We start from the raw sequence: 25705 nt of genomic DNA on the forward strand, positions 1-25705 counted from the left end.
TTTTAAGCATTTGTTAATACGATTTTGATATCGGTTGTTGCTACGTTTTTCCAACATAATGAATTATTCGTATCACACATGGAATTATCATTTTATAACTTGTTGGAACACAGCATGTTAATTGGGATGGATTAAACGATTGGCGATTAAACAGAAGTGCGTAAAATTTTGACAGTTATGGAATACGCGTTAATATCGCAAAAGCATCAATTTATTTTCTGGCATTTGTACAGGCGAATATTGGGAACATTGCACTCTACGATCAATCCAACGCGTCATAAATCTTTGGAATCAAAAATTGTTTGGCGTGCCAAACAAAAATTTGTAAAAAAAAAAAAAACATTGGAAAATAATAATCAAATATAATGAAACCTACGTCACATTTCCAGGACTGAGTCCTGAGGTTACAGTCCAATAATTCAGGATAATTTGTTTAACCTTCTAATATATTTCGTTTTTATTCCTACTCTATGCTTTGTTCGATTATAATTTAAAATTCGGTGATCGAATGATCCTGAAATTAGAGATACAGATCCTGAAAAATCGTGTAGAGACCCTCGATACCGATTTGTCAATCCTTGAAATTCTCTCGCGTAACTTACAAGTTAGAAAATGTCAATAATTAACAAAACACACAAACACAAACGCGTTCCAATTCTAATCAGCGAAGGTACGTTCGCAGGGAAAAAGTAAAAAATACAAAATAAAAAATAGAAAACAATTACAGTCCCTTGAAGGAATTTTTTTTTTCTTCTGGAGAAAGAACAGGATTCTGCATTTTCATCGCATATTTTCAGCGTTCTCTTCGTGTAAAGAGACCCTCGATATCGATTTGTCGTGGGCTTCCGGTCGCGCGATATCCAAATCCGCTTTGATATCCGCCGGTACGTTAACGTTTCTTTCCATTGTCTGTTGCAGAGTTTACGCAACATGATGACAGCCAATACGACGGATGCCTGTGAAACGCGTGATCCCTGCCAACACGGCGGAATCTGCATTTCCACCGACAGTGGACCCTTCTGCGAGTGCCGGTCCGGCGATTATGAGGGCGCCTATTGTGAGAAAGGTAGGTTGTTTTACATCCGGAAGCTTCGTTGTTTACGACCGTTGTTGTTGCCGCGTGTACAGTCTCTTGTTTGCGGAAACGATCGGACAGGTCGCAGCTCTGTCCGCCGCGTTTGTCGGCTTTCGATCTTCATCTTCGCCAAGCGAAGCTTTTGTGTCGATCCGTGCAATGGCTACAGCGTGACTCTAATAGGCAACTACGTTAGCTATGGCTAACAGGACAGTGGAAATTCCACTTACAGAAATTGGATGATTCTATGGGGGAAAATAATATTCAATGGAATTGCAAACTGATAATTTCTGCAATTTCAATTGTATCGTTTAGTGTAAACAGGGTTTTTGCTATTAAAAACTTATGCAAATATAGAAAATACTAGGCAACTGCGTTAGCTATGGCTAACAGGACAGTGGAAATTCCACTTACAGAAATTGGATGATTCGATGGGGAAAAATAATATTCAGTGGAATTGCAGGCTGATAATTTCTGCAAATTCAATTGTATCGTTTAGTGTAATCAGGGTTTTTGCTATTAAAAAGCTATGCAAACATAGAAAATACTAGGCAACTGCGTTAGCTATGGCTAACAGGACAGTGGAAATTCCACTTACAGAAATTGGATGCTTTTATGGGGGAAAATAATATTCAATGGAATTGCAAGCTGATAATTTCTGCAATTTCAATTGTATCGTTTAGTGTGAACAGGGTTTTTGCTATTAAAAACTTATGCAAATATAGAAAATACTAGGCAACTGCGTTAGCTATGGCTAACAGGACAGTGGAAATTCCACTTACAGAAATTGGATGATTCGATGGGGAAAAATAATATTCAGTGGAATTGCAGGCTGATAATTTCTGCAATTTCAATTGTATCGTTTAGTGTAATCAGGGTTTTTGCTATTAAAAAAATATGAAAATATAGAAAATGAATTTGCAAGGAAATCTTCCTTAAGACAGGTACCTTTTCCATGCAGAGAAATTTTAGAATTGTTTAGAAATTTAATACATGTTTCTCCTTTTTATTTATTTATTTATAGAAGTCATTCCGAGTCCTCGCTTTGATTATGGAAACTCGCGGTTGTCCGGAAAGTTTCTTTCGTTTCATAAGATGATAATAGATGAACAACAATTTCTCTTTCATATTATTTTATTCAATTAGTTATTATAATTCAGTAATTCTGCATAATTCAATAAACTAATATAAAAGAAAAAAACACTGCGCGTCTATTATTTCCTTATAAAACGAAAGAAACTTTTCGGACAACCTAACGTAATTCTCGAAGTTTTCAATGAAACACCTGGTCGCGATTGCGATAACACGAATCGTCTTATCGAGCGTCTTTGCCTAAAACGAAACTAAGAAACATCCAACGATCGTACGTTTTAAACAACACGAATACACCCATTCTCGTGCTGATTTTATTGTCATTTACTTGTGTTATCTCGTTTTGTTGCCAGCCGAAACTCGCTTGGCTTTTGCTGTTACCTGCAAAGAGAAAGTAAAAATAACACTTCCGTTTGACCCAACACTTTTACACGCCGGCGTAAGCTTGTCCTTTCATTGCATCGATACTTTGCATGGCGATGTAATTTCATTGCAACCGGCTACACTGTCAGACACTGTATCGCGGCCAACGTGAATCAAGAAAGATTTACAAGGCGAGCGTGCATTAGGTCGCCGGTAATCGCGCTATAAATTCACGGCACGAGCGGCCGCGTATTTTATGCAACAATGAGCTCCGCGCGAAGATGGCATTAATTTAAAGCATTGATACGGCTGTGAATAATAAGGAAGCGAAGGCAACGATAAAAGGAGCAACGAATATAAGAGACGCGGCGGTTGTTCTAATCAGAGGCGGCAGTTGCTCGTAAAAATCGCCAGCTTGCGAATGCGCAGGCAAATTTTCTTCAACAAACGCGTCCGAATGAAATGACGCAAAAAAGATTTATCGCTTGTTGCCTCGTTCGCTAACAAGCTTCGTGCCAAATATTTTTTCCTTTGCGTTGGCAACTAAGTGATTGCGGATTTTGCCGTTAGGCGGTACTGACAAATCCGCAATCACTTAGTTGCCAACCCATAGAACAGAATTTGTTGATGGAAACAGATATTGTTGCTATCTGTTACATAAAGTAGCGGACAGAAGTTTAAAGTTGTCTAATTTTTACTGTGCTTCGATTAGCATCCAGTTTACTATTACTGTGGCCTTCTGCACAAAGCGCAACGTGTCTTCTTCCTTTGTATTGGCCTGGCAACTAAGTGATTGCGGATTCGTCAATACCGCCTAATGACAAAACCCGCAATCACTTAGTTGCCAATAAGAGAACATAAGGAAACAAGATAACAGCAACGATAGGAAGCAAACGGTGATATCGTCCATGTTCAGAAATACGAACACGAGGAGAAAACGCAGTCGGGCAGCTGGAGACTCGCAATTAGCATACGAGCACCAGACGGATCTTCAAGCTCGTTCTTCTCGGAAACGAAGCCTCGAACGAAAAAACGTCGTTCTTCCTCTTCGACCTATCTTTGCACGTAGAATCAACAGCCGATCGCTTGTACCACGATTTCCCAGATAATTGTACGAAATTCGCAAAAGTATGTCTAGTACCTGGAATATTGGCTTGGCAACTAAGTGATTGCGGATTCTGTCATTAGATGCTACTGATAAAACCCGCAATCACTTAGTTGCCAATAGAACAGAATGTTTATTCGTATTTCACAGCTATGGCGAAAAATATTGTTGCTGTCTGTTATATAAAACAGCGGACAAAAGTTTGAAGTTTAAATTTGTCTAATTTTTACTATGATACCATTAGCATCAAGTTTCCTATTTCTGTGGTCTTCTGCACAAAGCGCAACGTGTCTTCTCATTTTCTTTGTATTGGCTCGGCAACTAACTGATTGCGGATTTTAACATTAGGTGGTATCGACAAATCCGCAATCACTTAGTTGCCAACATTTCTTTGCTTCTCTTACGCGTCCATGTCTCTCTGACATGTTTCTTAGTATTTTTATTTATTATTTATTCATCTCATATATTTCTCCTTATATCTAACTTCTTCTCTCTTTCTTTTAATAATTTCGAACTTACAGTAATTGCAATTCTGTGCACGCGTTACTTTGCCGCGAGAAAATCGCCGTTACCTTTGTCCTCTCCTAACGATATTCGGAATATCGACAGATAGAAGGTCTTGAAAGTTAAAAATTGTCTTTCTGACTGGCAATGTTGCTTAGAAAGAACATTTCCTCGAATCTCGTCTCTCTATCCTCTCTACCATCCTATCTTCCTTTTCCAAACACCTGGCCGAGTACTTTGATTCCGATGATACAAAGAGCTCGGCGTAGAATTCTATCCTATTTTATTTTATTACATTTCTCCATTCCGCTTTCCACCTTTCCGTAAAGAATGGAGCAATCGTGGGAAGATACGTCTTTGAGTGTTTTATTTCGGTAAAATATTTTCCGCTTTGGGAAGAAGAAATTCTTTACCATCTTCTTGCTCCTTCTCTTCCCGGCCTTTCGTAACACCAAAGATCCCGTGCGATATTTTACTAAAACTGTGGAAAGTTTGTCAGCCGGGTGGAACGCCACTTTCAATATCAATGAGGCAATACGTTTCCTGTGACTTGACAATTGTTTAAATTAAGCACTCTTTTGAAAAAGCGCTGTCGTAAGTTGAAAGAAAACTCGCTAGCAAGTAGCGAGTTAAGGGCGCGTTTAAATGCATGAGCTTTGCAACCAGCTTCGGAACAAGGTTTTTGCTTTGCTGAAATGGTCGAAATACACGCGATCCGAAACTATTCAAACGAACGTACGATTGTTTAACAATTACAATGTTTCAAGATAATGGAAGAAGAACAGACGATTAACTGCGAAGAAGGTCAAAAGCTACGACACGGAATATTCGAGGGATGAAATTTTCTTCCACGATACGATCATATGGCATTTAACCCCTGTATTAAGGGTGGGATTTTATTCTTGGAAATAAATAAGTTTTATTTGCAGGATTATACAGCAGGGAATTACAATTGACAAACGTGTATTTCTTGAGAAAATTTCTCATATCGAAGGTTGATCAAACTATCGTAAATTAGGTTAAAAATAATTTTATTTAGAAATCTCGATAGATTGGACGAAGAATGACGAAAATATGTCATCCGCTTAGCTGATAAACTGAAAATTAAAAAAAGATCATACGAAAACGAATAAGAACGCTGGATATGTCGTTGAGCTTTGAACGATTCTACTTGACAAAATATAAAATTGGAGGGAAAATTGGAGTGTGCGACAGCAAAGGGCAAATGTCGTAAGTTGAAGGTAGAGTTAATTGTGAGAAAGTTAATTTGCCGCGACTAAATCGCCAGTCTCGATCAGCTGTTTCGTATCACTTGTTCAAATCACGAAAGCTTTATTACGCTTTTCCCGTATATTCGCTTGTTATCACAGCGTGCTTTCCAACTTTTAATCTCTCCACTTTGTTCGCCACAAACAGCCTATTAGCTGCTTAAAATCTGCTAAAGTCTCGATCTTATCACAGTTAAAACAATCATCCGCCCAACCATAGAAAACAGAGATCAAGCCAAATTGATAGAACTTTCACCGTCTCATTTTTCTAGCTTTTATTCCACTTGAAATTTCTCTATTGCGAGCGAGTTCAATGTACGTTGCAGTTTATGAGAAAATCGTACGAAGTAGGATGATACAGGCGAAACGAAGAAATATTCATCCGATTCGATGAGAATTCATCGGTCTATCTCACTATGAAACGATTTATATCGCGCTACGGATGTACAAACTTTGTCAGATACCAGAGACTTCCGCGTGGCCAGGTTATTAGGTCGTCCGGAAAGTTTCTTTCGTTTCACAAGGAAACAATAGACACACAGTATGTTTCGTTTTATATTCTTTTGACGCATTACTTTTCTTATCCTACAATTTATATCGTATGATCCATTTTGCATTACGTGCAAAAAAATATAATATAAAAATGTATCGCATCTATTGCTTCCTTCTAAAACGAAAAAAACTTTCCAGACAATTTAATATCATATAATTGGAGAAAAAACTAATTAAAATTTCAAGTAAAATATATAAATGGAATTCTACTGTGATACAAATTGTCACAGCGAGTCCCGCTCTTTAACGCTAGAGAGATGAGTCATCAGACCATGTTGAACCATGGACGAATCAGCAAGAATTATCTTCGTTGAAAAATATAATTATTTATGACATAAGTAGAATTTTCTGGATTTTATTTCAATTGGTAGAATCACACGAGAGTAGTATTAATTACATAAAACTAATATTAGTACAATTTTGCAAAGCACAACTCACGTAGCATTGGCATCAGTATGCTCGTAATAAAATAGATTTTACTTTGATCTAAAAATTATACCAGTGAAATTTATTATAATATACCACCTGCTGTCTGTCGATATTATTAATCAATAAATTATTGTATAAATCCCAAGTTATTTTTCAACAATGGTCGTTAGGGTGTAGAAACAGTGTATTGGGTTGGCAACTAAGTGATTGCGGGTTTTGACATTACCACCTCATGACGAAACCCGCAATCACATAGTTGCCAACCCAATAGTTGAGAGACCGGGTTCCTAATTTTCAGAATCGTTCGCAAAATTTGGATTACGATAAAAATACTCAAAATTAACACTGAAAATAATAATAATATTAATAATAAAAATTAATAATAAAAATCTCAAAATTATACCAGTGAAATTTATTATAATATACCACCTGCTGCCTGTCGATATTATTATTCAACAAATTATTGTATAAATCACAAGTTATTTTTCAACAATGGTCGTTGGGGTGTAGAAACAGTGTATTGGGTTGGCAACTAAGTGATTGCGGGTTTTCACATTACCACCTCATGACGAAACCCGCAATCACATAGTTGCCAATCCAATAGTTGAGAGACCGGGTTCCCAATTTTCAGAATCATTTGCAATACTTGGAATACGATAAAAATACTCAAAATTAACACTGAAAATAATAATAATATTAATAATAAAAATTAATAATAAAAATCCCAGAATTGTAAGAATGAAATTTATTATAATATACCACCTGCTGTCTGTCGATATTATTAATCAATAAATTATTGTACAAATCCCAAGTTATTTTTCAACAATGGTCGTTAGGGTGTAGAAACAGTGTATTGGGTTGGCAACTAAGTGATTGCGGGTTTTGACATTACCACCTCATGACGAAACCCGCAGTCACATAGTTGCCAACCCAATAGTTGAGAGACCGGGTTCCCAATTTTCAGAATCATTTGCAATACTTGGAATACGATAAAAATACTCAAAATTAACACTGAAAATAATAATAATATTAATAATAAAAATTAATAATAAAAATCCCAGAATTGTAAGAATGAAATTTATTATAATATACCACCTGCTGTCTGTCGATATTATTAATCAATAAATTATTGTACAAATCCCAAGTTATTTTTCAACAATGGTCGTTAAGGTATAGAAACAGTGTATTGGGATGGTAATGCCTGAGAGAAACGTCAATTGCAAAGACTGTTTGGTCGCATTAAAATAAAATCCTATGGTCCTGTGGTGAAACAAACCGGGTTCCTAATTTTCAGAATCGTTCGCAAATTTTGGATTACGATAAAAATACGCCGCAGAGTATAAAAACTGGAGATTTATTCAAATATATTATAATGAGAGAGGGATCGCCGGGCTGAATTCATAGCCGTGTGCCGGTCAGCCTTTTTTCGGTGATAAAAACAAACGAGCGACAAAGTGGACCACGTCGATTTGATAGCGTCTGACAGCATTAGCACGAGCGTAAGTGGACGCTGAGCCACGGAGTTTTACTTCGCATAGTAAATCGCAATTAAAGTAAATCCCGGACGTTGGCTGTCCGCGGAGAAACATGAAATTTCGCTCACGACCTTTTAAATTTGTCGGAACGTGATCCGGCATTCCTCCAGGCTTTTTCACGGTGCAGGAAAAACGCGTGTCTTCCTTTTTCTTTTTTCTTTTTTCAGCGACTCGCGAGCGTGAATTAAATTGACCGATGTCTTTTTTCAACTGGCGATTAAACCCCAGTTGCTTATGTAAATTCGTATCTTTGGCGAATTTAGGAGCAAACGGTGGACGTTTATGCGAATTGAAATTCTTATGTACGTCAATCGTACTCTTGCAAATTTTGTGTACAAAATTTAATTTAATTTATTTATAATATAATTTATTTTTTTATATAAATTCATATATCATCCGATTTCTCGATTTTTGTTAATACGAGAATTTGCAGAAAGTTAGACGAACGAGAGAGATGTTAATTTTAAATTAAATTTTGAAACCGGTTAGCGTTAAAGAAACAGTATAATAAAGAATTACTTTGGATATTTCATGTATTGCTGTACGTATTTTTATACATTTTTGCACGTTTCAATTTTTCTTCGTAAACGCGTAAACATCCGCATTCTAATTACGAGAAATTGCAGGGTCGGAATTTGTTTAAGAAATTGGTTTACTCTCTAAATACCGTAACGACCGTTTTCCTTTCGATATTTTCTGCATATTACTTCGTATTTCAATTTTAAACATCCAAAGTCTGATTGTAAATATGCAAATTTAAGAAGATTCGACGAATGGAACAAATATTTGTTTCGACCTAAAATTCTACCATCTTCTAGTCTATTCCTAGTGAAGTCTATTCATTAATTAAATACACAATGAGATTGCTAATTATTAGATCCTACTATTTATGGCTTAGATTTGATACTTTGTCAAAATTAGTTTCTGAAATTTGTCCTTATTTTTCTAACGATTTATTCGCAGTATATTTCGAGCTACGTTTGTTACACGCAAATATTGTTCAATCTTCGTGTTATCGTTAAAAATTGCACTTTAGAAAAATATGAATAATCGAGAAAATGGTAAATAGTAATTATGTTTGGTATTCACATTGCCCTATTGAACTGGAGGCTGAAAAAATTCTTACAAGCCGCATAGTATGCTGCATTATAATAATTCTAAATGCATAATAATTCTTGATAATACTCCAGCGACATTAATAGGAGCATAAAAGGGGACACACTATGTATTACGTGACCAACGATTAACTGATAATCTGCAAAGTATTTCTACCGCGAAATGCGTTAAGGTTTACACACGTTGTTTCTGATAAATTTTTAATTCAATAAAAAGACCCACGATGAATTTAATTTTGATAAAGAAAAGAATAATCTCCTCGTGTATTGTGTGCCAAGGTACACGTAATTTCTGATAAATTCTCAATCTCATAAAGAAGCCTGTGGTAGATTTAATCTTAGCAAAAAGAAAAAAGAAAAAAAGACAAGAAAATGAAATAATCTCGCGTAATGGTATAAGGATTACACATCTTAAGCTGTATTTTCCAACAAAATTGTCAATATATTGATATTCAAAAAAAGGACCCTGTGCGTTGATCGTTTTCAACGGCTAATTACTAATTGGGGTGGCAACTAAGTGATTGCGGGTTTTGTCATTAAGAGGTAATGGAATCTTAGATCTTGGACAAGTAGAATTTTCCGGATTTTATTTCAATTGATAGAATCACACGAGATTAGTATTAATTACATAAAAGTAATATTAGTACAATTTTACAAAGCACAACTCACGTAGCATTGGCATCAGTATGCTCGTAATAAAATAGATTTTACTTTGATCTCAAAATTATACGAGTGAAATTTATTATAATATACCAGCTACTGTCTGTCGATATTATTATTCAACAAATTATTGTATAAATCCCAAGTTATTTTTCAACAATGGTCGTTGGGGTGTGGAAACAGTGTATTGGGTTGGCAACTAAGTGATTGCGGGTTTTGACATTACCACCTAATGACAAAACCCGCAATCACATAGTTACCAACCCGATAGTTGAGAGACCGGGTTTCTAATTTTTAGAATCGTTCGCAATATTTGGAATACGATAAAAATACTCAAAATTAACACTGAAAATAATAATAATATTAATAATAAAAATTAATAATAAAAATCCCAGAATTGTAAGAATGAAATTTATTATAATATACCACCTGCTGTCTGTCGATATTATTAATCAACAAATTATTGTATAAATCCCAAGTTATTTTTCAACAATGGTCGTTGTGGTGTGGAAACAGTGTATTGGATTGGCAACTAAGTGATTGCGGGTTTTGACATTACCACATAATGACAAAACCCGCAATCACTTAGTTGCCAACCCAGTACTTTCTTCTAAATTTGTAGCAAATATGTATCAATGATTCCAAGCAAAGCAACATGAAAAAACGGAAAGAATGGAATAAATGATATCGAGTTCAACTTTGAAATTGAAAAAATGAATCAATGCATATCGATTATAAAATTATTTATTTCTGATTGAATTTTCTGTTGACAAATTTCGAGGATTTTTTCTTGCCTGGTTATACTTTCGATCAACTAAATCGACAAAGCACGAATACTCGCGCAGTTTCTAACAAAATAAAAAAAGGAGAAACGATTTTTTCGATTAAACTGTTGCAAAGTCTGCTCGCAAAACACATTTACGATCTTTCGAAATCGCGTTCTCTATCTTCCCTCAAAGTTCTCTTTAAGACGTATACCGTGAATTTTATCGCCGTACGATGGGACGCTCGTGTTATTTTATCGTTGCACAATGAATGAAACATCCTACGCTTCATGCGATTAATAGCGTGCGCGGCAAAAGTCAGAGTTCACTGGGGATATCGCGTACAACGAAATTATTGCCGACGCGGTTCCAGGATTAGCAGCGAAACGAAACTGACTTTCCGTCAATATTTCATTGCATGCAAAACCGTGTACCATTATTCTCCGATGAAAGCTTACTTAAACCGTGACAGATAGCGTTAATTGTTGAAGAAGCAAATGCCGCATAATTCCGACTGACACAACGAAGTATACGTTGTCGTTTAATTTCCAATTTGCATCGCGTTGTCGACTGATCGTATTCGTTAAACATAATGTTATTCGTACGTAATTAAAAATTCGGTCGAATAACATGTAAAAGCTACCACGACGAGATTTCTAATGGAAAAATAAGAACATAATGTGGAATACCATTTTCTCATTTTCGACTTAGTTTTCGAGAAAATCGACTTTGAAAATTGATCAAGTATACTTCAACTTGGCTAATTACCGATTGGATATATCTAAATTTCATTTGTGGCTAATATAATATAATCTACATCACACTAAAACTACCACATCAGTTTTTGTTTTAAAATTCCTACTTCGTGTTATATTTCTTCCGCAATCATCTAATGACTTTCTCAACGATAACTAAGGGAATAATATAATGAATTTTATTTTGCTTTTCATGTATTCAAACTGAAAATAATTTTGTATCAAGGCTACTTATACAAATAGCAGTGAAAATGACTGGTACTTGTCAAAGTGTACAGGAGTCCTGCACTCTGTTTCTCGGGCCCCAATTAACCAGGTTCCTCGTTTTCTACAACTTGCCACGCGTTTTTCAAATTTTTACTGCGTATCATTGGATATGACGATATCAGTTACCAGGAAAATTCCAGATCGATCGCTGGATCGCTAGAGGCTGACACTAGAAACACCACAGCAATCAAAACGACTGGTTCTACAATTTTATAAATGTGTCAACCCTGGTTTGGGGATGATGGTGCCAGATGGTTTAATAATAGCAAAAATGTACTACATAACATGGAATTGCTTCTGTAAGAAATTAATAAATCAATAAATATAAAAATATTCTATTATTAAGTATTTTTTAAAGACCAGTAATTTTGACTAATTTTGGTAGCAATAGTTTCGCGTTAACTGTCGGTAGCTCTAGCGTTAATTTTCAAGAAAATAGACTTTGAATTTGTTTAGTTAAGAATTCTACTACCAGCACATGCGTATGAGAAATTTTCAAAAATATTTTCCTCGAAAACGCTTATTTTCACACGCAGAACGACCTCCTGTCGATTATTTAGTCCTACCCAGTCCGAAATTAGCTTCAAGTATACTTGATCGATTTTCCCATGAACCAACCCGATAATCAACAACTTTTGTTCCACATTTTCTTCGTATTTTCCTACAAACAACGCGATATTCGTCCTGTGACTGTATATCACGCGGATCCGTGCGACCATATCCGAAATACCTGGAATTTCTAATTAACTATACAAGAAATTAGAAGATACAAAACAGCGAAAAAATTCGATTAAAATGGTATCTGAATGAACGCAGCGTGTCAAGTTTCGTTTTCGCACGACGGTATTTCATATGCACCGAGCAAATAATTAAAATTCGACCGCTTTAGCGGAGATGCGCGCGTTACGAGTACGCGACGTGGTGATCGATATCGTTTTAGGGGAACTCGAGCTGGCACGGCATTAACGGATTAACAGCGCGGAAAGTGTAGCGGTGTAAAAGGCTGATGGCGAAAAGAGGTCGTGTCAGTATCGCAATTAATTGGATTGTATGCGCGATGTTGCTGCTCCGCTGGTTCGTGCGAAACGCGAAATATTTCCCCGATACCGGACGTCGTAGTTTTATAATAAATCATACGCTCGACGCTGACGAAAAATTCTATTATTAAAATTCAACGTACGAACGCCGTTAACGAAAAGCACGGCATGCGTTAAACATGATGGCGCGTTTAACATTCCGTGCGTTGTATCGTCGTATACTATGTGATCGCTCAACGTTGAAGAAAATGTAATTGGAAATATTTATTAAACATCCGATGTACGAGACATTTTTATTCCGCTGTAACTTGTTAATGCACGAGATACGAGTTAGTCGTTTAACAATTGCAACGTTATACGTGTCCGTATCGAAGTATAATTCTTCGTTATTATTAATACCGTCTCAATGGATAATTGCAGCCAACATCGATTCAACATGATTACATTGCATAAGCACGTAATTGTCCAAGCGTTTGGATGTTGCTCACATTTACGTTTATCAATGATTTAATTCTCCCAAAACTGGTACTCTGATGTTATTGGTTTGCGCATTGTTCTTTTTTCTTGCAACTTCCTCGTTCGGAATTTCATCGTAATTTAATACTAACGAATAACAATGTTAACAAGCAGCTGTTGCTGCATTTTGTGCGAAAAGATTATCAGCAAGTTAGGATGAAAATTAACCTCGCCGGCTAATTTGCCACGCAATTCCCACTAAAGAAAGAAACTATAACATGCGATGTAATTAACCCAATGGAACATTATCGTATCTTTGCCGATATACGAATATCAAAGAACACTGTAACCTAATTAATAAAACGACTAGCACTGTCAACCGACCTTCCAACGTACTGAAGTTTTTGAAACGTATCTATACTTCTCCTTCGATTTAACTCCATACAAAATCAAACCTGTAATTTTTCGTATTTAGATACTCCGTTAAATACTCGTCGAACTTTGATTGAACGTGATACAAAGGAAGCTTGAACTTTGTACTGGCTGTTTCTTCATGGGCGACATCGTTCGCTAAAATAACAGAACACTAGACACAACTTGACGCTAGACGATGATTCTTTTATGCCCAAAGGAAAGAAACCTTGTTCTTTTACCGAATAACACGGTTTACGAAAATTACACGAAACATCGGAGAAACAAGCGATCATTGGTGCCAAAGTTTCCTCGTCGAATAAATTTCACGACCGATGGTTGGCGAAATTTCGTGACACAGTGGTCGGATTCCATTTATCGCGCTTCTGCCCTGCGATCTCTTCCAGCAGGAAAAGCGTCGTCCTTTCTCTGGTGTTTGCAACAGATCTGAAAGAGGACTGATTATTCCGACCCTAATAAATCCTCTAGTTCGTTTTTCTCTGGCCGTTTCCATCGCGGTCCGTCGCTATTTCATCGTCCGTTTCTCTTTCTTCCCGCAGAAGTCTGCCACAGGACTTGAACGTGGTCGTTAAACCGTGGAAATTACATTATATCGCGCAGAACGACCGCGCCTCTCGCCACGAAAGACAATCGAGTCGAAGGAAAAAGCTGTTGAGGGTAGCGTTGAAAAATTCCGCTACGAATCCTGACGATCTTCGTTTTTCTTGTAATTACGTTGCCCTGATCGATTAACGATATTATAATCGAGAAGAAAAGCTACATATTAAATCGTTGTTTTTTATTAAATTAAATGGTGCGCTTAGTGTACTCGAAATAAATATTTTTCAATCGTTGCTTGCCACGTGTTGAATTTCTGGTATTTTCGTGAACCATAACAAAGAAAGATACATTCTGTTCGGGTGTATTTTCCAGTGATGGAAAACGATTAATTTTCGTACACGCGGAAAGAAGAAATTTTCTTCGCAGCCATCGTAATTATCAATTTAAAGCGACACTGAAAAACTTGAATCGAAAGTTGCGAAGCAGTTGTCTCGTTTTGTCTTACGGCTTTTTTTTTATTGGAGAAGTGCTCGATTGTTTATTATAAATTTCCGTGAAACTTTAGAAAACGCTACCAAAGGCGCTTCGAACGATTCATTGCCGACAAAGACAAGAAATTCTCGAGAGAAGAGACCGTGAAGCTGTTTAATAAATCGCAAAATGTCATTGCAACGCGATGACTTTGAAAATACGCCTTCATCTTCCTTTTTAATTCCAAGACAAAGGAAGTACAAATTATGCGAACTAAGAGTTCCGTGTGGCAACTAAATGATTGCGGATTTTGTCATAAGACGGCAATGAAACGAAAAATTTTTACTCTATATTTTCCACTTCCTTTTTCGCGTAGAATCACCCCCTTTCAACTTGTACCACCAGTTACCAACCACCCTGTATACAGACGTATAACGTGATTGCGGATTTCGCCATTGGGTCGTATTGACAAAACCCGCAATCACTTAGTTGCCAACGCAATAACACGTCCTCGTCTCCTCCGCGTGTGTAATTTTTCTCGTCCTTCCGTTTTCACCATTCTCACAGCCTTTTCGCTGTACGCGCGTGATTTTCTCATATTACGTGCTTTCAATTGCGCAAACCTAAGAAACAAAACTATGAAGAAAATTCCCCCTCGTCGATATTCCGTGGAAAAACGGAAATCTTCCCTTGAAGATTTTCATTTCGCTGGGAAAATGTTGCGCCGATATGGCAAAGTCGCGGCTCTATTTTCACTATTTCCTCTCGTCATTCTGCAATTGTACGAACGCGTCAGCCAATGAATCTCGCTGTTGATCGATTGTCTTGTGAAGTGGAATGGAAATGGTAGGAGCGTGATGCCGGCGATAAACGGCGAATAAGGTGAACGACGAGTGCGAGCATCGGCTTCGTTACCACCTGCAACCCCTTCGTTCCACGGGGGTGGCTTACCCCTTCCTCAAGACTGTTGATTACCGACCTACATACAGCGATACGAACATTTCCATATTCGTTGAACGATTCAATGCGGATTATCTTAAGCCCATCGACGACCATAATCACGATCGATCGATCTCGTTCTGATTTTAACGTCTCAATGCAACCGTGTTCGATGTTACAGCGAGCTGCTGTTTCACGCTGCAACTAACGCAGCCGCGGAAACGACGAGTATTTTATTTTCGTAATTATCGCGCCAGAGATTACGCTTTTAACATCACGCACGGTGGTTTGGAAATCGCGCTAGGCGAATGCCGAAAATATTTTTTAAGATTCCACTGAAGAAACGCCGAGGAGAAATTAGAAAAACTGGAATTATTTAAGACGAGATATTTTCTCCGGCATCCTGACTGACGTTGACGAATGTTTCAGTTTCTGTTATTTTTCAGTTTTCGTAATTTTAGAATTGTAGAAATTTTGGAAATTTCGTCATTTTAGAATTTTCGTAAGTTTAGAAATTTGAAAAAATCGGGAATTTTTTGTCATATTTCCAAAGTTTAGGCATTCAAGGATATACCCTTAAAAGGATTTTTCGAAATTTCAATTATTTTATGAGTTACAGCCAAACTTGTCTGAAAACTTTAAACGCGTTTTTCTCGAAACTACTTTTTTCGAGTCGAGAAATATTTTTCCTATCCCTCTTTCTGGCATTTGTTTATTGATATTGATATTTTAAGATTACGTAAAAAATTCACCGAAAAGAAAAACTCAAAATTCACAAAGTTATGAGCTGGTAAAGTGGGTGGTGCTAAAAAAAAAGGGTGTCCTGGCGTGTATGAATTTAATCTTCTGGTCATCTGAAGCGATAAAACCGAACGGATTCTTAATTAGTATAGACGCGGCTATAGCATGAACCTTGGAAAAGTCAAAACAATATTTTTTTCACAAAATCGCGGCCGTTTGAAGAAAATTTTCCTTTTCGGCATGTTTCTTGGCAATTCCGTATTTTTTAAAAATAGTAAAATTAACAATTTTGATCTGGGCGTGGTTGAAGCGATAGAGGAATGTATAAAGAACATTCAGACGAAATTTCAAATAAATCGGTTCATTAGAACTTGAGATATCGTGCACGCCAACTCGAAAGGCAGTTTCGAGAAAAACGCGTTTAAAGTTTTCAGACAAGTTTACTCAAACAACGTCTACCGTCTATATTCATTTGTTCCGGTCAGACCGGAGCAGATGCCGCGTCACAAAAATGGCTGTAACTCATAAAATAATTGAAATTTCGAAAAATCCTTTTAAAGGCATATTCTTGAATGTCTAAACTTGGGAAATATGAAGAAAAAATTTTTAATTTTTTCAAATTTCTAGACCAGAACACTCCCTTAAATCGAACGTATACTTAGAACACTTACACGCTGCTACCAGACGTCGGATATAATCTTTTTCCCTCGTGCAATAAGAGAGAGAAAGGGCTGGTGATAACGAACAGTTGGCTGTTTATCTCGCGGAGGGGGGCGCGGGTTGCGCGAAGCAGGCGAAGTACGCGTCATGCGACGAATTAACAAAACATTTGTCAGCATAATGAAATAGTTAAATGAGATAGACGAATTAGGGGATTCTGGTAAATGAGAAACGCGAACATCGAGATCAGTAAATTGCCGAGCTGCTATTTCCCCCTTAAGAGCGTTCATTGTTGACCCACTTCTGCGTTCGCCAACACCGCGTACAAATACCACACCACGCTTCCTATCTATTCAACAACTTCCGGCAAGTTGTGTCAGTCGTTTAATGAATTTATCTTCGACGATTCGCGTTCATAGGCAAGAGAAGGGAGGAAAAAGGCGGGTCGTAGGTCGGAAAATGAAAGTGAAGCGATGCAATCATTGACCAATTATATTTAAAACAATAAAACCCGTTTCATAAAACGCTAGAATATGTTTAAAGTCGTTTTCTACGTTCACGAGGTCATCTGATTTTCCACTGGCAAACAAAAGAGACTGACAGAACGCAGTGTTAAAGAGGACAGTATCGTTGACAGTAAATCGAAGAATTACCCGCTGCCCGCGTTTATTATGCGAACATTCCATTTAATTTGGGAGAATTGTAACGCAGCGGGTAATTAATTACAATTTGTTCGTACGAGGTACGTGAATTTTCAAAGTCCATTCCCTTAAAAATACACCGAGAAGCCCAAGTCTCTCGATCGATCTTTTCGTTCAATGAAAGTGCCGCAGTTTGTAAACGTCAATTAGAATTTAAAGGAAAAATGCCGCTGGCTAAATAACAACATAAACGGAGGAAATTCTTTTCCAGAGTCTTCTGCGTCGCTTTCATTCGTCACAACTGATCATAATAACCATGTTATTTTTTTTTTTTTTTAATATTCCTAGTCATATTTCAAAAATACGATTGTCCTACGGACGGTTTGCATTGTTTGGATGGTGTACATTGTTTTATAATAAAACGTATTCCAGACGCATGAAAAAGGAACAATATATACATTTTTTAAGTGACATTCAAGAGACATTAGGAACATTTTCCTTCTCGTGTCAAAAACTTGTTTGCCGTTTAAGAATAACAATAATTATTATTATTATTATTATAGTTCGAACTAAATGTAAGGTAATCAGAGAAATATTTTCAGACTGAAAAATTGATTTAGTCGCGAATAAACGCTGAAGAAGATTTGGCGAGATTTGGGCGGTACAGAAACCTTATTCCGTAATTTCAATTCCAGTTTTAACGCGACACGGAATGTCCAGTTAAAACTGGAATAGGAATTATGTCGTCGTTCAGAAATAATTTCTGTAGCTGAATTCGTCAACGTCTTTGTCCGCGCTATTCGTAGCTAAAAGGTCGATACACTTCTCACATGTACTTAGTTACGTTATCTTCGTCACGCTAAAATCTCAATTAATAGTCCTATAGTCTAATTACGTCTTAGCTAAAATCACAAGCCTAACAGCTCACACACACACACATATATAAATAATTGAAACCACAGATATAAAACCATTCGATACGAAAGAGGAGACTAAGTTGCGGAAAGAGATCGGTTCAATATTCGATGAGAATTTTCTAACAAATTGTTGGAAGAGAAAGGAAAGATATAAAATATCGTAACGATTATATCAACGGAGAATACGTATGTTCCTGAAGTAATAAATTAACCGAATTAAGTGAATGGTAGATAATCGTACAGTTGACACACGTATCAATGAGAACTGCGATTATCCACCTGTCACTATAATCGAATTTTGTCATACGTTCTAACCACATATGAAATATTCTCTTCTTCGTTTATGCAAATATCGCGATAGAAATAAAATATTAAACCGTTGTTTCCATTTCGTCCGGGTCGTCCTGAGTGGTAGACGGCTGATTGCAAATTTCCGCACACATGTCACTTATGTCCCTCAAATTGTTTTTCATACTCTTCTCATATATATGTAGCAATTGTTCAGTTTTTTCTTTAAGGATAGTTATGTCCTTTTGTTTATTTTGCACCAGCGTGGTTTTCAACCTGATTATCTGGAACACGTAGAAATTAGCGACGCTAATTAATCGCAAGAATCGATTTTATACGTAGAAACGTACCTTGTCCTTATTGACCAACCTTTCCTGCAATTCAGAAAGCTGCCTATTCAATTCGAAATCCCTTTCAAGTATCATCTTGTTTTCTTCTTCCAGTTCTTTGTTTCTCTTAATTAACAACTCAACATCGTTGATATCGCGCTCCAATTTCTCGCACTGTTCATTTACTTCTTTCTTCAATTCTTCGATATCCTGTGAACGTGATTTTTCAAAGTTTCAGTGCCGATACAAATTTTCGCCCGCAACAGATTCACCCGTTTACGTGATTTACCTTGTCTTTCTCGATAATCGCTTGCGCATTCTCCAGTTTTACCTTAGCCAGCTCCTGGGACAATTTCACGTTCTCCTGAATCAAGCGATTGTGTTCATCGAAAATTGCTTCGTGCAACGCGTTAATTTCCGACAGCTTTTTCTCCAGCATATGTCTCGTGTCACTATCGCTGACTTTCTCCGCTTGTTGTGGTTGTTGTGATCGTGCACCTTGTTTCGGACGTTTCATAACTGAGGGAAAAATTCAACAATTCGGACTAAAATTTACGACTAGTTGCAATACAAAAAATAAGAAGAAATGCCTATTTTTTACTTTTCTTTTTCCACCACTTTTCTCGGAAAAATCATCGCGTAAATATTTCAGCAAGATCAATTTCGAAAATCAATGTTGCTCCACGATTCGATACGTTTCGCACGTATTTCCATCTAAATTAATTGTTTAAATTTTTCAATGGTAGAATATCAATAACACACTTACTCTGCAAGGGAGATGCTTTGGTGCCTGATTTCTCCATTGGGTTCGACATCAGCCTGAATTCTACAATTGTGTCAGAAGATCTTAAGATTATATTTAATATTGTTACGTTATATAAGAAGATTATATTATTATTAAGAAGGTTATATAAGAAGATCTTAAGAAGAATTTAATTTCTGTAGGTCGCGAGTACGTTACGAATGCCAAACAATTAAGTAATTTGAATTATGTTTAATTTAATTTAAATTTTAATTTATTTAAGTATATTTAAGTATATTTTTTCTATGAAATGTGATACGACGTGTCTCGTGAGCTCTGTTTATCCGAAATGTCTTCGTTAATTCGAAGAATATTCGGCAAAGGAAAGTTATGGGATTTAAAAGAATACAAAATATCCGTAAAGAAGACCGTAAAAAAGATACAAAACCCACTTTTGTTTTTCTTTTTCGATGGAATTGTCAGATTTTGAAATACGTCGGTCGATCTAACTCGATATTCTTTGCAAAATGGTATTCAACTATCTTTGTTTGTCAGGTATTTTAATTTGAATTTCATTAACGGATGAAAGGCGAACGTAAAACGACAAGGTAAACACAAGAACACCGCCTTGATGCGTTAAACAGCACAAATTTCAGTTAAAATATCTGCTAAATCGACGGAAACACGTTGGAGCGTGCAATTTTTATTCCAAATATTTCCTTGAAACGTATTCCTTGAAACAACGAAGATACTTCAGGTGGCGAGATTTTGCAGAACACACTGTATAGAAATATACTTAATACTGAAGAAGTTAGGCTCGTTGGTTAAATATTTACGCGTACACCGATCGGTTGCCTGACAGACAAGGACGAGACGAACAAGGAACGTAAACACCATGCGAATAAACAAAATCACGTTGTCCTTTCGAGTCCAATTTTTTTACAAATAATAAAGAGATGTCGCGATTAGTTCAATTTCTGGCGATAGAAATGTAATTTCTCGTTGTACCGATCGAAATCATTTCATAATTGTCCATATCCTGTTTTTGCTTTTCAACGTCCTGTCTTTTCGCAAATTCTGTCGCGCTGCCCTCCAGTTTTTTTTTTAATTATGTCGCAATAGAATTCAATTGCAATTGTATACAATTAAATCGCGATGAAACGACCGTTTTATTTTTCAATTCGATTGCTGACGGAGCTCGTCGTGGCGCAGAATATTTCTTCGTGAAAAACAGCCAACTGGTTAAAGGAAACACGCTACGTTTTAACGAAATCACGTCAAATTCAGCAAACAATGCGCCCGTACGTATCACGATACGAGCGTATCGCGTATATCCGAAAGGTTAATCATAGTGATTTTCAATAGATCACTTAGTTAATTGTGGTGTTTAGCGATGGTTCGCCAATGTGGTTGTAATTCCCAGCTCTAAACATTCGATTAATTCAGCTAAAATAGTCACGTTTCATTGTCAGACTTTACCAGCCTGGCAACATATCATTGTTTAAATATCAGCCGATTACTATTTCCTGCGCGGTTACATGCTCCGATCCAACGACGTAATCGAATTACGAAGGCGAGCAAACTACGATATGTTTTAATTGACAGGACACGATCTATTGGCTTGGCCAATATACAAATTGGATGATATACGAATCTTTATGGAATCTTAGTTGTAACGTGAAATTGTATAATATACAAGTCTTTGTGCAAGCTGAAGTCCATTCGCGTAACTACAACTCGCGCGTACTAATTCCGACGTGAAGAACGAAGAAATGAAGAAGGAAGAATTCTTAAGGGATTAATATGAAAGTACAGAAAAATAGGACGAGCCCGATCCTCGAAAAAGTGTCTTTTTCGTTCTCTTCTATCGTGTTTTATCATCTACAATTAATAAAATCATTGCAAGTTAGCATTAGGTCGCGATATTGCGGTGAGAATTTTATTCTCGAGATGCTGGAGAAACAATTTTCGCGCGTTGTTGTGTGTAAATTTTATGGACAAATCTGATTAACATTTTCGATCGCTGCTTTATTTCCCTCTTTTACGAAATTCGTCAAACTTCCTGGAATAATATCGAAGCTTTCGATCGTTGTTTTTCGCCGCTGTCCTTATTTTCTTCATATTTCCAGCTATCAAAAAATTGCAGAGAAAATTGTCGAATCGACAAAAATCAACTGCAACGTGCGCTACGATCTGCTGGGTTGTCCAAAAAGTTTCTTTCGTTTCATAGGGCGATAATAGACGAGCGACAATTTCTGTTTTATATTATTTTATTGAATTAGGTATCATTCATTTCGTTCTATTTCTGTTACTATGTTCGTGCATGAAACAAAAAACATTGTGCGTCTGTTATTTCCTTGTAAAACGAAAGAAACTTTTCGGACAACCTAATACCTTCGCGCATTGTTGTATGTAAATTTTATAGATAAATCTAATTAACATTTTGGGTCTTTCGTCGCTGTCTTAATTGTCGCAATATTTCCAGCTATCAAAAAATTGCACACCAACAGAGAAAATTGTCGAATCGACAAAAATCAACTGCAACGTGCGCTACGATCTACTGGGTTGTCCAAAAAGTTTCTTTCGTTTCATAGGGCGATAATAGACGAGCAACAATTTCTGTTTTATATTACTTTATTGAATTAGGTATGATCCATTTCGTTCTATTTCTGTTACTATGTTCGCGCATGAAACAAAAAACATTGCGCGTCTGTTATTTCCTTGTATAATAAAACGAAAGAAACTTTTCGGGCAACCTAATACCTTCGCGCGTTGTTGTATGTAAATTTTATGGATAAATCTGATTAACATTTTCGGTCGCTGCTTTATTTCCCTCTTTTACGAAATTCGTCAAACTTCCTGAAATAATATCGAAGCTTCCGATCGTTGCTTTTCGCCACTATCTTCATTTTCTTCATATTTCCAGTTATCGAAAAATTGCATATTGATAACGGAGAAAATTGTCGAATCGTGAAAAATCAACTGCAACGTGAAGAACAGCAAAGAAGAACAGTAAAAAGAACAACGAAGAACAGTAAACGAACAACTAAGAGGCAGCGATAGTTGATCGGAAATGTTAATTACTTTGATGCTTGTTATGCTGCATTAAAAATGAATAATGCTAACACGACTGAACTTATTCAACGATCTAATCAATTGCAGCATCGTTGTACTATCACACAATGGAAACCAAAATTTGCACGCGATTTCGATCAAACACAAAAAGGAATCGCGTGCGGACTCGCGATACTGTACAGAAATTGCGCGACGAGCCGTTTAAACAGCAACGCGTTACCGATTAACCGGCTAAAATTCCGAGGAAAAAAAAACAACTCGTCGAGGATCGGTTCGATGTTTTCTGTTAGTCCTCCATCATCCACCGCGATACTTTACGCGCGACACGCGCTCCAAATCTCCGGGTATCGGGTTACAGCGTTGCGGCGATCGAAGGGGCAACCTTTTTTGTGGAATTTCGATGGCCGAGAGGAGGGAGACCGGCGGAGGCTGGCGTATCGGTCGATTCCGAAGCCGGAGGATCGCGTGCGAGCCAGGAAACGGATTATGGTTTTTACGAGGCGCGAAAACGCGATAACTCGGCGAGAAAGAAGCAGCGGCAAATGTATCTTCGATTGTGTATCGGACACTGTGTATCCCGATATTCCCAATGGATATGTTTTATGTATCGCGCGAGACGATTGCAATTTATACTCGAGACATTTTTTTGCGTCGCGCAGAGATACGACAGAAACTGCGCTCTGCGGTTGCAGTTCCTTCGCATCGAACGTACGCGAACTTCGCGAGATCCCGCAATGGCCCACCGAAATATTTAAAATTACAGAAAGCTTTTTTTTATGGAATGGGAATTATTCATTTGGAAATATTAATACACAGAAGTTTCTTACACATATACTATATGGTTGGAAAGATTTTGAAACTCCATTGGCATTGAAAATGTATTATATTCATTCGTTGAGAATGTTGGAGAATTCGGTTGTTGTTTGGTCGAATAAAAACGACGCGGAAACAACTTTCTACTTTTACTTCGCGTGACGTATCGAAAGAAAAGACGTATAGTTTGGTAGTATCGTCGTTAGACGTAATACGAGATCGTTGCTGGAATACGAAGAAGATTGAAAGTGTTACTATGGTGGTTTGTTTGAGAATACAGAATAGACATGTTGTTCCTCGTTGTTCGCAGGATGTTCTTGAAACGTAACATATGACTTGACAAGCATATTATAATCGTGTTATTAGAAATATATCAGGATATAAGTTATCAATGTTTCCAATAACTCATTTAATAAAATCCTTATCTCTTGGATGATGACAAAAATTTATTGAGTGCCATCAGACGATATTTAATATCGTCGATATTTAAGCTTCTCTACGAAAATACGATACGACGATAAATATTGACAGTGTTGCGTTGGCGATATATATCGATCCTCCTGGCTGAAGATCTCGAAACATCGACGATATACAGGGTGGTTGGCAACTGGTGGTACAAGCGGAAAGGGGGTGATTCTACGCGAAAAAATAAGTCGAAAATACAGAATAACAATTTTTCGTTTGAAGTTTTGTTTTCGAGAAAATCGACTTTGAATTTTCAGTCGGTACGCGTGCACTTTATCGCGTCCCGTTATAACGGATCTCACTGTAGATCGTTGTCTCGATGGAAAAATTAAAAAAAAATAAAACAAATTAAAAAAAGAAATTTTAATTTTTCCATCGAGACAACGATCTACAGTGAGATCCGTTATAACGTACGGCACGCGTACCGAGCGGAAGTTCAAAGTCGATTTTCTCGAAAACAAAGCCTCAAACGAAAAATTTTTATTCTATATTTTCGACTTCTTTTTTCGCGTAGAATCGCCCCCTTTCCGCTTGTACCACCAGTTACCAACCATCACATATATTGATCAGAGAACACTCTCAGATCGAATTTCTCGTACCAATGTGTCTTATACTGCCTTTTTCACAATCTCATCGTCTTTCGAAGCTAATTTCATTTGTCAACAAGCAAATGGATAACAGAATGCTAATTAACATACATTAAATTAAATTAACCTGTCGCCTTATGACATCGAGTCGTATTCGTGTTATCGATTGCAGTTTCCATTTAACAAAATTACAACTATGACGATATGTATAAAATTCATAACAAACTGCAGTCTTTGATTTTAACTTTTTAGCCTGAACACTGTCGCAAACGCTAAATACATATCGATGAATACTAATTCAAAATTTTCCACCCTATGATATCGATATTCAACGAGAGCTGCCGAAAAAGAATTTACAAGGCAAGTAAATTAAAATTGAAAGTGAAACAATAAAAAATGAAAAAAGCTCTCTGATAATTTCTATCTACTGGAGTAGCAGCCTATTTGCTAAATAAAATCAGCTCGCACTTGCCGTGCGATCTAAACCTTCCACCGTTTCTTTTTCTTTTTTTTTTTTTTTTTTTTTCTCGTAGTTATCATTCGCCTCATTCGGCAACTCGCATCGAATAAAATTCGTTTGAATTCAGCCGGAAGCGTGTTCCGGTAATTTCGTTCATCCACATATCCACCAAGCATGGTTCAGTTTTTTACTTTCTTTCTCTCCTTCTTTCTGTTTACACATAGAAGCATGGAGCACGGTGCTGCCTACGGCGGGTGCTGGTGATTACTGGGCGTGGGAATACAGTGAGTCACGCTAATTACTAAGCTAAAGGGACCACGATAATGTAGTCCGGAGTAGGTAGACGTATCGCTAGTATTGATCAGTAGATCGTAGTAGCTCTGGTTAATGCATTCCGCTCCGTGTCTCGTACACCCGAACCATCGTCCGTGCTATTTCTTTATTTCCTTGTTAACAGTTGCGTCTTAAGGGGATTTCCCGAATTAGAATGTTCTAAAACAGCGTTTTTTTGTAATTTTTTTTTTAAGAAGGGAAAGAAGGAAATGAAGTTATTGAATTTTGAGATATGGTTTTATATATATTTAACGAATGCAAAAAAATTTTTTTTCAAGTAAACTAAACAAATTAG

General features: G+C 36.9%; 1 protein-coding gene and 1 long non-coding RNA gene across 12 annotated transcripts in view; one reads left to right on the forward strand and one right to left on the reverse strand.

The window, feature by feature from the left end:
* LOC126874931 (uncharacterized) overlaps nucleotides 1-19141 on the reverse strand; it is a 152941-nt gene extending 133800 nt beyond the window's left edge. The window contains exons 1-2 of the long non-coding RNA XR_007693123.1: nucleotides 18957-19141; nucleotides 17939-18890 (exon numbers count right to left, since the gene is read on the reverse strand). This is a non-coding gene — a long non-coding RNA (uncharacterized LOC126874931). The remainder of the gene's footprint in view (nucleotides 1-17938; nucleotides 18891-18956) is intronic.
* The window catches only part of LOC126874906 (neurexin-1), a 598322-nt gene that overhangs the window by 218468 nt on the left and 354149 nt on the right, over nucleotides 1-25705 (forward strand). For 8 of the 11 annotated variants that reach the window (XM_050637402.1, XM_050637400.1, XM_050637401.1 and 5 more), the window contains 2 exons: nucleotides 919-1066; nucleotides 25302-25361. In XM_050637402.1, coding sequence (XP_050493359.1) covers nucleotides 919-1066; nucleotides 25302-25361 — 208 coding nt within the window. The remainder of the gene's footprint in view (nucleotides 1-918; nucleotides 1067-25301; nucleotides 25362-25705) is intronic. The other 3 variants (XM_050637406.1, XM_050637409.1, XM_050637410.1) reach the window with 1 other exon arrangement.

The sequence above is a fragment of the Bombus huntii genome, chromosome 17 (genome assembly GCF_024542735.1).
Source record: "Bombus huntii isolate Logan2020A chromosome 17, iyBomHunt1.1, whole genome shotgun sequence".
Classification (NCBI taxonomy): Eukaryota; Metazoa; Arthropoda; class Insecta; order Hymenoptera; family Apidae; genus Bombus; species Bombus huntii.